The following is a 16,259-nucleotide window of genomic DNA, read 5'->3' on the forward strand; positions in this document are numbered from 1 at the left end:
CCCATTTTATTTGGAATGTAAGGCAGGGGCTCAGAGTCTTGTGGAGGAGACAGACTGGCAAAGGAATAATTATACTGTAGTACGGTTAAGGGTTATGAGAGGAGCTATACATACCCTGGGAAGGATTTAGTGATTCCTAGGGAGGCTGACAATTGACAATTACCTCACAAGGAAGTTATAATTTGGCTATAATTTATTTCTTCTGCATCAGTCTTGCAACCTTGGCCATAGGGCATTAACTATTCTCATTGGATCGGAGTTGGAATGTATTTTCTCCACACCCCATCCTCCTTTATATTTCAACAGGTTTTTGCTTTTTATGCATCTCTAATGAATTTTTTTCTTTGACTGTTAAAATTAGAAACACTTAATGAGCAATTCAGTTAGCCTCACTGCTTTTTAGCCATTCTGTGATTTTGACCAAAAACTGAACTTATTCACTGTAACTGTTCACTCTGAATCCTTCACACTTGGCTCTGAATGACTTTTAGTAATTTGCTGATGTCAACTCACCTTCAAATGGGAACTGTTACTATCATTGTAGAGATTGAAAGAAAAGAGACACAGGCTGCCAAGCGATTTCCAAAAGAGGAGTTATATAGATGTTTTTAATCACGGCAACATTACTGGAATATTTACACCCTCTCCAGGCAACTTTGAAAAATACAGCAACTCATCTGAGTCATAAGTTATATTTTCCTAAAAATAGTCATGTAAGCTTGTATGTTTATATCTTGTATTTATTTTATGCATTGATTATCAAAAGAGTTATATCCCTGGGGTTTCCCAAGAAAAATCATAATGATTTTTTTTTTACAATTTCTAATTATTTTTAGGTCCTTTTCATTTCTTCTAGTGCTCTCCTTCTCCCCTGAGCACCTATCATGTCTTCTATTAAACTGGTACTTGTTATCAGCTGGCTTTTAGATGGTCCTGTGTAAGTGACTGGTCGATGACAGCTTTTAAGATTGCCTCTCTAAGTTATATTTCTATTCTGGTGGATTCTGGATGAACAGAAAGCCTGATGTGAGACTTCCTCATGAAAGGATTCATATGAGACGCTATCCAGAATACAGAGGAAAACATTGGGAAACAAAACAACCCTGGTTGTATTTTCTCCTATCATTCTTGGTCCCTTGATCTCTTAAAGATGTCACTTCACGACAGACCTCTGGTTTTGTGTCCAGGTGGCAGTAAGGTATCCCTTGTTTAGTGCCAATGCCACTCCGTCACTCAGGGTCAGATTACTCCATTTATACTACATACACACACACACATACATACATGTATATACATATATGTACTGAGTTCACATATATATAAATATGAACATAAACATAAATATATACACATACACAATATTTTCCTCTAAAGAAATAATAGTCTCTTTTAAAACCCTAGGGTAAATTTTGGTCTGCAAGCACCACACTTCCAAGAGGTAACAGAGACTGATAACCCTATCTTATATGATAATTTAAAAATTCTAAGTTATATTTCTAAAATATAATATAATATAAATACTAAAAAGTATTTAAAAAAGCCGCAGTAGGACCACATTTGTAAAATGTCCTTGTCCAGCCTCATGGTAAAAGACCCAAAAAGGAGGTTACTTATTGGAAGAACAACCAGATTGATTTTTTGGGAATTAGCTTCAGTTGTGAGGCCCACAGTATGAAAGGAGAACAGAGGAGTAGATCTTCTGGAATGGGCAACTTAGTACTGTTAGCCTTGGTTGTAATACTTCTTCTATGTTTTGGCATCTCTGTGCCGTAGGCTTTTAGAATTCTAGAGTACCCACTTTTCCAGTCTCCTGAGGCCTTATTTTCAGTAACTGTTCCTGAAATCTACCTCATTTACTTTCTACAAAAACTTGCAGAATCTCTGTATAATTCCTTCAGGGTAATGGTTGAAATATTTTATTAAGAGTACATTTACATTGGTGGATATTTGTGGTTTAATATGTTAATAATAGCAACTATTTGTAGGAATTGGAAATTGACTTGCAAAAACATTCCAGCTAACAATGGCTATTTCAAATATCTAAGGCTGGCTGAAGGAAGAGAAGCATTTTTTTTTTTCCTTCCTTCCTTCCTTCTTTTTTTCCTCTTCTTTTCTTTGTTTTCCAAGATTTTAATTGGGTAGAGTCTAGTAAACCATACATAGATGTTTGTTGCAGCAGACTTTTGAGGATTTAATAATCCAGGCTATTTTTATCAGTAGGTCATTTGTACCACAGGTATCATGGTGGATTCTTTCATGAATCATAATAGAGCAGTATAATTAATCATTTGAACAAGATATATGATGTGCCTTAATACTTTAAGTATTTCAATGCATTTTTGAGTGTTACTCCATTATGGCAATCTATATTATGGTTTTTAAAAAGGTGTTGGCTAAAACCATCTTTGTAAAGATAAAAGATTTCAGTATGCTTTATATAGTTAACTTCAAACTGTGTCTAAGAAAACAGAGGCATTATGATACTATTTAACCAGGAAAGTTTATGTCCTCTGGGATATTGGCTGATGCATCTAACCATAATTTTCCAGGTGTCTTCCAGTCTTTACTTTAGTGTAACATTAGTTTCCCACTGCCCTTGTAACAAATTATTGTGAACATGGTGGCTTAAGCAACAAACATTTATTTCTTAGGGTTCTGATGGTCAGAAGTCTGAAGTGGGTCTCACGAGGCTATAATCAATGTGTTGGCAGGGCTCTGCTGCTTTTTTCGGAAGGTGGAAGGAGAAGCCATTTTCTTGTATTTTTTCCAGCTTCCAGAGCCTGCCTGCATTCTTTGGCTCTTGACCATCTTCCATCTTCAGAGCCAGCAATAAATAGCTGGTAGTCATTTTCATGTCCACACCATTCTGACTCTGCTGCCTCTCTTATGTATTTAAGGACACTGTGATTGCATTGGGCTACTTGGATAATCCAGGAAAATCTCCTTATTTTAAGGTCAGTTGATTAAAACTTTAATTCCACTTACAATTTTAATTCCCCTTTGCCATGTAAGGTAACATATTCATATATTCACAGGGTTAGGATGTGGACATCTTCACGGCTGGGGTAGGAGGAAGGGGCATTATTCTATAGGTCTGATAGGCAAGCATTCCAAAAATTTGATAACCACATTTTACAAACCACAAAATGTTATTTGGGCAGTCTCTAGTTGGACTTTTTTTTTCTTGTGTAATCTCAACATTTTAATTTATCACCTAATAGATATTTCATTGTTACTTCTACTATATCTTAATTTTCCCTCAAAACAATTTATCTATATTTGAAAAAATTTTAATATAAAAAAAGTTGAAATGATCAGTTTTCTTGTTTCTGTAAGATGAAAAGCTTAGTTCCACAAGTGGATCCATCAAATTTTTGAGATGTGACCAGAAATATGATTGGCGATTTCGTGATTTCCACTCTTAACTTTAATAGGACCATAAGACTGGAGCAACTTTTCAAACTGTTTCTTTACTCAACATATAATGTGTCTATTATGTACAAATAATATGATTGTTGATAGATAGGGTCTGATTTACTCAACCAGAGGCAGTGAAGGTGGAGAGACTAGTTTTGAGGTGGAGTAGATCTGATTCCTCTTTGGACATCAATATTCTAGTAATTGGAAGATACCAATGTCTGCTTTGTAAGGGTGTTGTGGGGGTTAAATGAGATGATGGATACACAGATACTGGTACATTTTGGAACTCAACAAAAGATAGTGACTTTACTCTCTAGGATTTGGCCTGACAGTGATGCCATTAGAGGGACAACATGACAGCAGGGGTAACTTGAGGGCAGGAGAATGTAATTATATCTGGCACTGGTCATAATTACTCTCTCTCTAACTACCCTGGCTTATGATCTGTTGGACTGCAGAGCCCATACTATGACTGGACTAGTAGTTATCGACTCAAGAAATGACATGTTTTGGCTTTATATGTAATTTCTTTGGAGATAGTGAATCCAAGATAGTGTTCCCCTCCAAAAAAAAAAAAAAAAAAAGAAAAAAGAAAAGAAAGAAATGTTGACTCTGGAGAAAAGATTTGGTCTCACCAATTCTCGTCAATCAATGCTCCCTGAGATCCTAATGGAGACATTACCTGTTCCTTTTTTGATATCTGAACTTCTCACGGCACACATATGTTAACATCGCTTAGTTTCTTTAACCAGCTAAGCTATAGAGAACATCGCTTAGTTTCTTAAAGTCCAGTAGCAGTTTTTGTCTTTTTGTCTGAATGAGCAAATTTCAATGGGTCCAGGTTTTCTACAATAACTGTGGTAGCAGGCAGAGGAGAGGAAAGATAGAAGCAGTCTCTGAAACTCTGAAATGCATTAAGCATCTTTCTTGATTTAACATAAAATGATCAAATACATGAGCATGCCTGGAGATATTCTATTTTTCTATTGTAATCCTGGTGGGCATTTTTGTAGAAGATGTTCAGAATACATTATCTTTGAAGAAGATTCCAACTGTCAATACAACATGACTGCAACATTATTCTTCTTAAGGGGAAGAAAAAGAGATAATAGGTGACTAACTACATGACTCACATTTAACATAATGCCCAGAGAACTCCATTATGACTTTTGCATTTCATGTGAAACTTAATGGCCCCAGTGATGTCTGGAATTTAGGCAAATAGTAATATAAGGAAGTTTAGTTCAAAGCCGGTATGGAACAAGATTATTGACTTGGATATAAGAAATTCTTTACATATTATTATTGCTCTATAGGATTTTTAGGCATAGGTTTATTAGTTACTGTATCTTTGGGTTTCATTTTCTCATTGGTAAAAATAAACATCCTTTTTTTTAAAAGATTATTTTAGAGAGAGAGTGTGTGTGTGCGTGATTGGGGGGAGGGGCAGAGAGAGAGGGAGAGAGAGAATCTCAAGCAGACTCCATGCTAAACACAGAAACCAACACAGCTCCATCTCAGGACTGTGAAATCATGACCTGAGCGGAAACCAAGAGTCAGATGCTCAACGGACTGCGCCACTCAGGCGCCCCTAAAAGTAAACATTCTAATAATATTTATAGAGTTATGGAGCTCAAGTGATATTAAATAGATGAAAGTAATCTATAAATTATAAATTGTTATAAAAGGTTATTTATATCTACTGGGTTGATGCTGGGGATGCCACTAGACATCCTACAGGGCACAGGATTGCTTCTCACGGCATTGAAATATGGTGCTCAAAACGTCAATAATGCCAAGGTAGAGAGCTCCTGCCCATAGCCACTTTGTTGCACCCATAGGCTGATGGGAACAGGGAGAGAGAGAAGTTAATGGAATGTGAAAGGAGAAGGATTTGGAGAGTGCTACCCAAAATGGGTCTGTAGGCTGGGAGAATAAATACTCTGACTTCTTTCTCCTCTTCTTTAGTCTGGGCCAGGAATTCCCGTTGGCCAAACCTAGCTATAAACCAGAGAAAAATGTATCCTGTGAATGTGAGCTATATTGCTCAACTTCCTAGGTATAGAACATGATCATAATGAATAAAGACAAGATTGGACAGAACAGGTGTGTGGGGAAGGGGCAAAAAATAGAAAATATTTAACCCCAATCATAAATTGCTGTCTCAAATTAGTATTCACATCTGTGAGTCCATGAGGAAATGATGTCTGTGAATAGGTTCATCTGTATGCATAGGGACCAGTCAACCATGGGTATAAATTTGGAGAGAAGGAAAATTAAGAAATACATCTGCAATTTCTTCCCCAGAGATATTGTTTGTTCACCATATTAAAACATAGTAAGCATCTGTTTTTGCCTTTTTCTACAATATGCCTTTATCTATTTCTGTCCATTCATGCATTTACCAAGTTACTGAGCATGTGCTGCCTGCCAGGTATTGGTCCAAATACAGAAGATACAACAAATGGATATGAAATGGTGCCCACTCCGGGAGCAGCTTTGGTTGTAGCAGAAGAGACAGCCATGTAAACAAATGGCTGGGACATTTATGTATAAAGTAGCATGGGAGAGAAGGGAGATACTAATTTTTCCTGGGATGTAGAAAGGCCTTGCAGGGTAAGTGACCTTGACAGAGTCTTCAAGGCTAAGAAGGTGCTTTCTGGACAGGAAAACGAGAAGAATGAGTACAAGAATTAGAGGTGTCCTTTATGATGGAGTGGAAACAGTAGGTGATAAAATAAGGTGGAGTTTCTATTTCTAAGGACTTCATGGACCATGCTAAGATATTGGAGCTGTAACTTCAAAGTAGTCGAGAATTATTGGATATACATGGGTAATACTCATGCAAACTGACTTAATTAAAAAAATTCCAACTTCTATACCCTTGTGTGATACAAGCCATTCAGAATTTTGTCCTTAAATTAAATTCTTTTAAAATAATATCCTAAAATTGATGCTGTACAGATTCAATTACTTCTGAGTAAGCTTAATTTAGCGGAGATTTTACTGAGGTATTTTGATGTTCAAAAGTGATAGCACTTAACAAATGGTCCTTTGCTGGACTATTCTGATTAGAGTGTTAGAGGATCAAAGATCTCAGAAATATGTTGAGAATAAGAGTCCCTCTTCTGTTTCTCAACTATTAACATCCCTTCAATCCTCACACACACACTGGGAAATATTTCTTGTGTCATTGTCTTTTAGAAACTTGTGATATAATCATAGTGGGGGGACAGATTTAAAGAAAGTTTGTAAGCTATAGAATTGGAACCCTAATTTTTTATAATCTGGATGCTCCTAAAAATTTGGTGGTATTTACATATGAATATATATCTATTTTGTTTGGTTTATATAAAATTATTAATCATTGTGTCCCCCACAGAACTAAGCACCCTGCCTTGTTGGTGCCAAATAATGTTTTTGCCTGGGGCGCCTGGGTGGCTCAATGGGATAAACATACGACTCTTGATTTTGGCTAAGGTCATGATCTCCGGTTCTTGCTCCACACTCAGCATAGAGTCTGCTTAGGATTTTTTTTCTCTCTCTCTCTCGCTCTTCCCCTCTCCCCACATGTGCACGTGTGCACTCTCTCTTTTATAAATAAATAAAATCTTAAAATAATAATGTTTTGAATTGACATTATAGACTTCACTTTCAGCTAGACAATTAGATTTTGAAGGAGCTTCCATTTAGAAAGTATCTTCAGATAGCAAGATACACTTTTTCCCCCCACAGGGTATGTACTTGTGTATCTCTCATTTATCCAAGCAAATATGGAGGGGGGCAAATATTTTTGTCATGTTGTTTTCTTCCTTCCCACTACTTTTTCTTTCTTTCTTTCTTTCTTTCTTTCTTTCTTTCTTTCTTTCTTTCTTTCTTTCTTTCTTTGTTTCTTTCTTCTTTCTTTCTTTCTTTCTTTTCTTTTTTCTTTCTTTTTCTTCTTTCTTCTTCTTTTCTTTTCTTTCCTTCTTTCTTTTTCTTTCTTCCTTCTTTCTTTCTTTCTTTCTTTTTTCTTTCTTTCTTTCTTTCTTCTTTCCTTCCTCTTCCTTCCTTCCTTCCTTCCTTCCTTCCTTTCTTCCTTTCTTCTTTCTTTCTTTCTTTTCTTTCTTTCTTTCTTTCTTTCTTTCTTTTTCTTTTTCTTTCTTTCTTTCTTTTTCTTTCTTTCATTTTAAAGATCTGGGGGAAGTGAGAGCACAGAGGGAGAAGCAGATTCCCCACTGAGCAGGGAGCCCAATGTGGGACTCGATCCCAGGACCCTGAGATCATGACCTGAGCCGAAGGCAGACACTCAGCTGACTGAGCCACCCAGACACCCCCCAGTGCCATTTTTAGAATGCAATTTTTCGCTGTTTTGAAATAGTAAACCTGTGGCCATAAGGGTTTTTGAGGGTAGAATATAGTTTGTTCTGTAGTTTATGTTAGAGAGGGAACTGAAATAAATAACATGATTGAAGACGAAGACGATGTTTAGGTAGTTCCTACTCATTCACTCTCCTTCAGCTACCTTCTTTACATTGTTTTAGATATTGGTTGCCTTTGTTGGCCTGAAAAGCAGGGCTACCAATTTTTTCAACACATCAAACCAAGAGTTGACTCAGCCTGGAGTGAGGGTGTGGCAGCAACTATCTGCTTTCTCGTCTTCCGTTTGGGACCTGAAACTTGAAAAAAAAATCATTATAATTGAGTAGTTAGCCTCAATATGTCCTCTTCTCAAAATAATAAATGTTCAAGACTATCTTTTGACCTGAAAGTGAGGAATGTTAAAAATGCAAATAAATATTAGAAGATGTGGACTCCTCCTTTGCTCTTGACACTTTTTGGAGACCTTCCTTAGTTGTGCCTCAGTGAAAGTCAGAATCTTGGCGATTCCTGGTGGCTGCAGAACTTTGACCCACATTCTTCTAAAACCAGTCTCTTGTTTTCTTCTTTGGGGGTGAAAACACCTGGAAATGAGTGGGACAATTTTTGTGAATAAAGATATTTGGCCCCACATAACCTGTTGATATTTAAATAAATGATAATTTATTCTTCAAGGGGTAAGTCAATGACGTATTACTGTTAAGTCGGTTGAAAATATTAGGGCTTCAGAATGGGAGCATTTGAACTTGGTGTCATGGATTTTTGGGAAGTTCTGAAAGGAGTAAGAAATGTTTAGATTCCCGGAATCTTGATTAAAATATATTAATGAAAGTGGAAGACTTCTCAGCTGGCTGATATGGAAGATAAAACACCATAAATGTCAGCATCATGCCTGGGCAACTCTTTAAGTCATTATAAACAATAATGGGCACTATAAAAGACAAGGTCAGAGTGTTTCTTTTAACTCTTCCATACAGATTCTTTTTATTTCTGGTACATATCTCATTTCCTTTCAAGTATCTTTAACTGTAAAGAGAGAGATAACCTTTATAACTCTTTCTTTTATTGATAAGGCAATAGAAGGAAAGTTCCTCAGTTTATACACAGTTGCTGTTATCCGTGAACAGCATTATTTTCCCGAGCGGTGATATGGTTACGTGAGCGAGAATCGTATAAGAAGTATGTTTTCACATAAATTACAAATTTTGCTAAGTTAACGTGTGAAAGTGCATTGTAGGCAAACGGAGACATTTCTTTTTTTTTTTTTTAAAGATCTTATTTATTTATTTGAGAGAGCGAGAATGAGAGAGAGAGAGAGCACGAGGGGGGGTTGGGTCAGAGGGAGAAGCAGACTCCTTGCTGAGCAGGGAGCCCGATGCGGGACTCGATCCCGGGACTCCAGGATCATGACCTGAGCTGAAGGCAGTCACTTAACCAACTGAGCCACCCAGGCACCCAAACGGAGACATTTCTTCAGACAGACAGTATAGGGGAGATGAACAGCAACACACTATGCCAAGTGGTGTTCTCTGTGTCATGGGACGTCTGGATTTTTAACGAAGGGCTCAGGCTGTTTGAGCTGGGCTTCCTTGACAATGACCTTTTTATGCTCTGTTAGAAGACAAATATTTATTAAGCGCCTACACTCTTTGGGGCTTGTTCCTTATATTCTAATTTAGGATGAAGACTTTAAAAATATTACATATGTGTAATAAAATTGTGAAGTAGCCTCTTCCAAGTATTCTTCCCAAAGGAGTAATTACGTTCTGACTTCATTGAACCTGTAAATAAGGAATGGTATTGGAAAAGATAAATCATTATATCTAGAATTCAAAATAAGGTCTGAATTAAATTTGACTCTTATGAAATTTATGGATAGAAACCTTGATTTTTTTCCAAAAGTGTTTCTGATAATAGAAACTATGAAACATAACAGCGTTTGTTTCAACGTTTCCATAAGCTACATTGAATCTCTGTACACAGGGTTGTCAAACCAGTCAGGTTCGGCAGTCAGTATTAAATTTAATCTCCTCAAGCTGTTAACCCTTCCGAATTCCTCAAAACCATCAAGATTTGCTGCAAACAGTGGGTAGAGGGAGGAGGCAGTAGCAGAAGGGGTTACTATTAGCCTCTACCATGACTCATTAGGACACGTCCTGAAATAAGTTTAGCTCCCTATCAGGCAAGCGACTAAGCATTCCCTAGTCATTTATCGAGTGTAAAGGAAGGAGGTTGTCATATTCAAGCAGCCCCAGCAATGTGAGCAGAAATGTATCACTTTATTATTTTCCCTTTCTTCTGCACAAAACATGATATATTGATTTACTTTAGATTATTTAGGGTCTAAGGTGTTTTATGCTTGCAAAAGTTACGAATTAAAAGTCCTAAATTGTCAGGTGTTAATGGGAATGAAATTCACACCCAATGCAGGAGATATTAGTTGGAAACAATAAATCTTGTCAGGATCAAGGTACTGTTATTACTGTAAGAAAATGAAGGTCACAAGATAATACTATTCAGGGAAGTATGTAAGACATTTAAAGAGATTCATAATTTTTCATATGACATACAGATACTCTTTTAAAGGATTTCAGTATTTTATCTCTAATTTGATTTGGTATTTAAATATTTTAAGTCAACCCTTTAGAAACCCATATGTATTTTTTTTTTGACATTATCTAATTGCATAGTTTAACAAGTAGCTGGGTGGTCAGGATTTCTGGTGAGTGTCCATAATTGTTTGGTGATGTTCAGATGGGTTCAACAATTTTATTTACAATAACAGTTTCAGGAAATCCACGTTGATGGAGGATCTATTATATACCAGACACCATACAAGTGTGTTTAGGCTGAGCGAGTCATCTCATTTTTATGGTGCTGTTGAATATTATTTTTGTGCCATTTTTTCTGATGAAAAAAACTGAGGCTCAATGTTTATTAGCTTGCCTAAGGTCATGTAGTTAATAAGGAATAGAACCCAGTGGGAGGCCCAGGGCTCTGACTGCAGAGCTTCTCTCTGTTTAAAATTAGTGACTGGCCTCGCATGGCACTTCATAGTATTTGTACTCATCTGTAATAACAATGGGGCAGTAAAACTCAAAGGTACTTGATCTTAGAAGTTTAAACAACCCAAGTGTTTACAATTGCAGATGCATCTCTATTTTTAAACTGGTAAGATTCTGAAAGCTCTGTGTGTATGTGTTTAAAGTAAAATTTATTTTTATTAATTTAGTACCAAGCTACTATTCTCCCCATCTGTTGCTGGTGGCTGGAGGTGACAGCACCGTTTTGGTTCTCTCTATAATTGTTTATAGCGAGAGAAATTTACACAGGAAAACCTGTTATATATAAGCTTCTTGTTAGACCCTGAATGCTGCTTTCACCTCCCCCCACATTCCTACCTCACTGTTCCTCACAGGAAAACAAGAAGCTTCTAGGCCTGAACCTATGAAACACCTTTGCCCTCCTAAGATATTTTCTCAGCAGATACTTGCATAGTGACCAAGTAGTGCTAGAGGCTGTCTTAAGAGCTTTACAGGGAGGGGGCTGACTCACGGGTTCTTCCTAAAACCCGATGAGTAAGGAGTCCTTAGCATCCCCAATGAAGAGGTGAGAAAACTCCGACGCATGGAGTTCAGTAACTTGTCAATGTCATATAACCCAGTAAGTGGTAAAAATGGAACTTGAACCTAGAGCATCTGAGGCCAGAGACCTTGATCTTAACCATTACATTATGCAGACTCCCCAGATGATTACAACCCCTTATGTCCCTGTATCAGGTTGCCCAAAAAAATGTGCTACGGCTAAAGTCTTTATCCATGTATGTGATGCCACTCCTATATTTCCTCTCCAATATTGCTTCATTAATCATTCTCTGCCTGAGTTATATTCACTCTTTCTCTCCCCATTAGTTCTTTTTCCTCTTCTTATAAATGGGACCAGATGTCTAGCATCTTAAACAGTATCAATGTCTGCATATCCCTCTATTCATAAAATGGAATCTTTAACACACTATACTCCTTTCTTTTTTTCCTTTCAGCTGTCAGCTCCCTGCTCTCTGCTTTATGCTCTAACCCCCGTCCTAAAACTGTTCTTGTTAAGCCACCTCTGCCTGAGAAGTTGGCACCTTTCAACTTTGCCAGACCACAGTTTTTATAAAGTTCTACCCCTAGAGCTTAAATCACACCTGTCACTACATACTAGGTGCACCCCCACATCCCTGAACATTTCCTCATCTTTCTCACTCCTCTCTTTGTCCCCAAAGCTTCTATCAAGAGTTACATTCTTTATTTTAGCAGTCACTACCTACCAGAAGAGCTGTTTTCAAATGACAATTATTTCTGTATTTCTGTCCCTCAGGTCTCAATGTAAAATGTGCAAAATTGAACTCATTATCTCCCTTTCACCAGAACATCACCTCTACTCCTCTTTCTGGTTTCCATCCACAGACGATCCAGCTTTCACGACTCTGCCTTCAGAGTGATCATTCCAAAAAATAAATCTTTCCTTCTAGATCACTCAGGTAGCTCCTCTGTGTGAAATCCTCCAGTAGCATCCATGGGATAAAGTGAACACTGATGAGCAGAGCAAAAAGATTTTTAGCAAATGAATTAAACCATCTACGTTTCTTGATTTATTTCCCAAGAACTCTCTGCTCTGGCCACACTAAACTACTTGCTATTTGCTACTTCTCCTACTTTCCTTTTTTAAAAAAAATATATATTTATTTATTAGAGAGAGAAAGAGAGAGCACTAGCGGGAAGAACAGAGGGAGAGGGAGAGAGAATCTCAAGCAGACTCTGTGCTGAGCATGAGCCCGACGACAGTCTGGATCTCATGATCCTGAGATCATGACCTGAGCCCAAACCAAGAGTCAGTCACTTAATCGACTGTGCCACGTAGGTGCCCCTGTCCTCCTTTCCTTCTTTCAGCTCCAAGCCTTGGTACATTGCTTTTTCTCTGTCTACAATGTCCTTTGATCCTTCTCTATTCCTCAGGAACACTTATATTTCATGACTCAGTGACTCAGCTCAAATGTCACTTCCTATGCAATGTTTTCCCTGCCTCCCACACTTCACGAGTTGTTCTTCTTTGGGTCTTTATTCAACATACACTCAACACTTTGCTTTGCAATTAATTTTTTATATGCCTATTCACACGATAATGTGACCTTTGCAGGAAAAAGGATTATATCTAATTTATTATTGACTACACAATGTCCTCTACATAGTAGGCTCTGAATGAAAGCTTGTAGAATGGTTTGTGTGATCAAATGAATGAGTGCAAGCAACACATTTTCATTTAATACATATTTAACGTGCTCTGTGCCAGGCAGCACTCAAGACACAGAAATATGGCAAATCAAACACTGATAAAAATCACTGCTATCCCATGCAACTGCATTCTACGGAAGGGATGCAGACAATTAATAAGATGTGAATAAATAAAGTATAAAATTAAATGGTGCAAATACTATGAAAAAAAAAAACACAGAGGCAAGAGATGAGAAATGCCAGGGTGTAGTGAAGGAGGGCTGCCATTTTCAATTTGATGGCCAATGAAAGCCTTAAAAAAGAAAGCCATGCTTGAGAAAGACCTAAAGTAGAAAAGGGAGGAAACTGTTTGGAAAGAAGATCTCTCCAGGCAGAAGGAATGTCAAGGGTAGTTTAGAAACATGCGTAGGATACTTGAGGCATGGTATCAAAGACGACAATAGTAGGAAAGAAGAAGTGGTGGCAGGGGGCGGGGGAGGGCCAATATTACAGGTAAGTTCAGAGAGAAACAGAGGTTAGATGGTTTTACTCTGAGTACCTAGGAAGCCACTGGAAGACTGGCAGACAAGTAGAATACCTTATAAGAATTTAAAACATTTATCTTATACTGCCATTATGAGCTGTTACTGCTAGTAAATTTGTAACATTGGTTGTGAAAATTGCCTTGAAGGCTCTCGATATTGCAGTTATTATCCCCACACATATATATTTGAAGAAAGCCAATATTCACAAAGATAAAAACTACATCTCCATCTGCAATAGCATGACAGTTGTGTGAGTAGTAAAGGGCAGAGAGGATAAATGCACCTGTCTGCTTTTATAGACAGGAAGGGAGGAAAACATGGCTGGGAGTGTGTGGCTTTGCACTGGGATGACTGAGCAGCTGTGGATTGGTTACAGCATATAAAACTGCTCTTTTATATGCTGTTTGACTTGCTGAGAAGAGAGTATGCTATCTGAGAAGTTACAGATGCAGTTATTCTAATTAGTTTAATAGATATATATCTTAGAAGCTGTAATCTAGCACATTCAGATAAATTTTTTGTATCTGTGTTGCTTTTGTTTTGTTTTATTTCTTTGGTAGAAGCTTTTGAGGTGATCATATCAAGGATGTCGCATTCTTCTTTATGGATAGGTACAGAAATCATTCCATCTATTCTCTATCCTGATTCCTTGTTGCAATTTTATAGTTACTCTGAGGTCATGCATTTTTATGATAAAACAGATGATACTGAGTTTCCTAGAATTGGATGGATCAGCTTTTAGGAAATTCTGAAAGTAAAGGTTCTTTGAAAGACAAAAGATATCCAATCAAACAGCCAACTTTATGCTAATCTGTGTTCTATAGAGAGAGATAAAGCTCCTGTTTTCTAGGAAGAGTAAAAAGATGGAACTTGAATGTGAAATTATTAGGTACTAGAGGTTTATCTTTATGTGAAGAGAAAAAAAATGAACTGTACAATTTTTGGTATCTTAACTATAATTTTATGAAATAAATAAATGCATTAAAATATATAAAATATAGTTTTATGTACATATATACATACATGTAGAAAGAATACATTTCAGATTATTTTCTAAGAAGGTATGATCTAATTTAAATGAAACATTTTTACATTAGGTAATGAGTAAATGCTAGATTATTTAAGAAAGTACCATCATTGTAACTGTTATACATAAATCTGCATTCCTTTTTTAAAGATTTTATTTTTAAGTAATCTCTACATCCAGCATGGGGCTCAAACCTACAACCCCACGATCATGAGTTGCACACTCTACCGACTGAGCCAGCCAGGTGCCCCTAAATCTGCATTCTAAGAACAGATCTATCCTACGTATTATTTTTGGATCATAAAGTGGCTCAAAAGGTTAGGGTTATATTTCCCTTGGTTTAATCCCCACTCTCTAAATCCCCCATAATGAAACCTAGGCCTATCTTTTCATTAAAATCTTCCTTCAAAACATTGGCATCACCTCTCTACAGGAGAAATAGATGGTCACAGTATATGTATATAATTACTGAAATGAAAAAACAAACAAATTCAATAAGTGTGATAGTTAAGCTTCAGGGTCTATTGTTTCCTTCTCAAGGTCAGCATTCCCCAGCATTTCTACACATTTGTGGCCCTCCCTTTGCCAAAATTCCTTATAATGTCTGTCTTACAGCTCATACTGAAAGGGTGGGACATTAAAGAGGAAGAACAGAGAAATGGGGGACGGGTCTTCTACTGACACATGTCAATGTTATCATCCTTCTGTCTGCCCCCCCCCCTCCCTCCGCTAGCACAGCCTCTTCGGAGTTGTGACTCTTCTTTCCTCCCAGGATTCTTATTTCTTTATCTCCAGTCTTCTCTCCACTTTCCAAGGATCTAAGAAGTTGTTCGCTTCCATTAGACTCTATCAGAGAGAATGTGCCGGCTTCTCTCTTGATCAGTGATTGTGTCTCTTTTTGTGATGGCAGGTGGTTCTGATAGTATCTGGAATTAGACTGAGCTGTTCTACATCTAAAATAAAATACTAATGGTATTTTTTTCAATTTACTGGAAAAATAATGCATGTATTTTTTCTAAAATTTTAATTTTTCTTCTATACATTTTGCTTATGCTTATGTTGCCTGTTATCACTTATTTGCTGGTTCTGGCACATGAGAGAATAAAACACACAAATTGAATAAACAATGAGTGAAATTTAATTATAATATTAATGGAAAAATTGAAACCTTTTTTCTTCATATTCACATATGCTTGTCATATGATTTTATATTGAACAAGTTTAATATATTAATATTTTAGCTGTAAAACTGTTTTTTATTCTTAATTAGATTAACTTCTAAAAGACTTCACTATGCTAGGAGATTCGTCAAAGGGCAATGACACCAATGAGCCCTCCCAACCAAGCACATGTAAGAACCACAACTCATAAAACATCTTTTTGTTTTGACTCTTCTCACCTCCTTTTCCAGCTCAACAGTGTGTCTTTTACAGAAACAGATCCAGTAATGGATCACATGGGATCATATAGCGTGCCCTCTTAACAATCATCCTCTTTATAGTTCTGTCTGTATCTGTTTGTACCCTACATTAAGAAAGACCCACATACTTCAACTCTACTTGTAAAATGAGATGTCTGCAAGTTCCCCTTAACCCTGAGGTTGACTACTTCATTGAGTGCTTGCCTAGAGGAACTGCTGTTTATTTAATAGATACC

General features: G+C 37.0%; 1 protein-coding gene across 5 annotated transcripts in view; it reads left to right on the forward strand.

Annotated features, from left to right (window-relative positions):
• Window positions 1–16,259, forward strand: part of PCDH7 (protocadherin 7) — a 414,159-nt gene that overhangs the window by 24,736 nt on the left and 373,164 nt on the right. The window contains exon 2 of one of the 5 annotated variants that reach the window (XM_027598709.2): window positions 2,898–2,954. The exons of the other annotated variants lie outside the window; for them this stretch is intronic. Coding sequence (XP_027454510.1) covers window positions 2,898–2,954 — 57 coding nt within the window. The remainder of the gene's footprint in view (window positions 1–2,897; window positions 2,955–16,259) is intronic. 5 annotated transcript variants of the gene reach the window in all.

Source organism: Zalophus californianus, chromosome 2 (genome assembly GCF_009762305.2).
Source record: "Zalophus californianus isolate mZalCal1 chromosome 2, mZalCal1.pri.v2, whole genome shotgun sequence".
NCBI lineage: Eukaryota > Metazoa > Chordata > Mammalia > Carnivora > Otariidae > Zalophus > Zalophus californianus.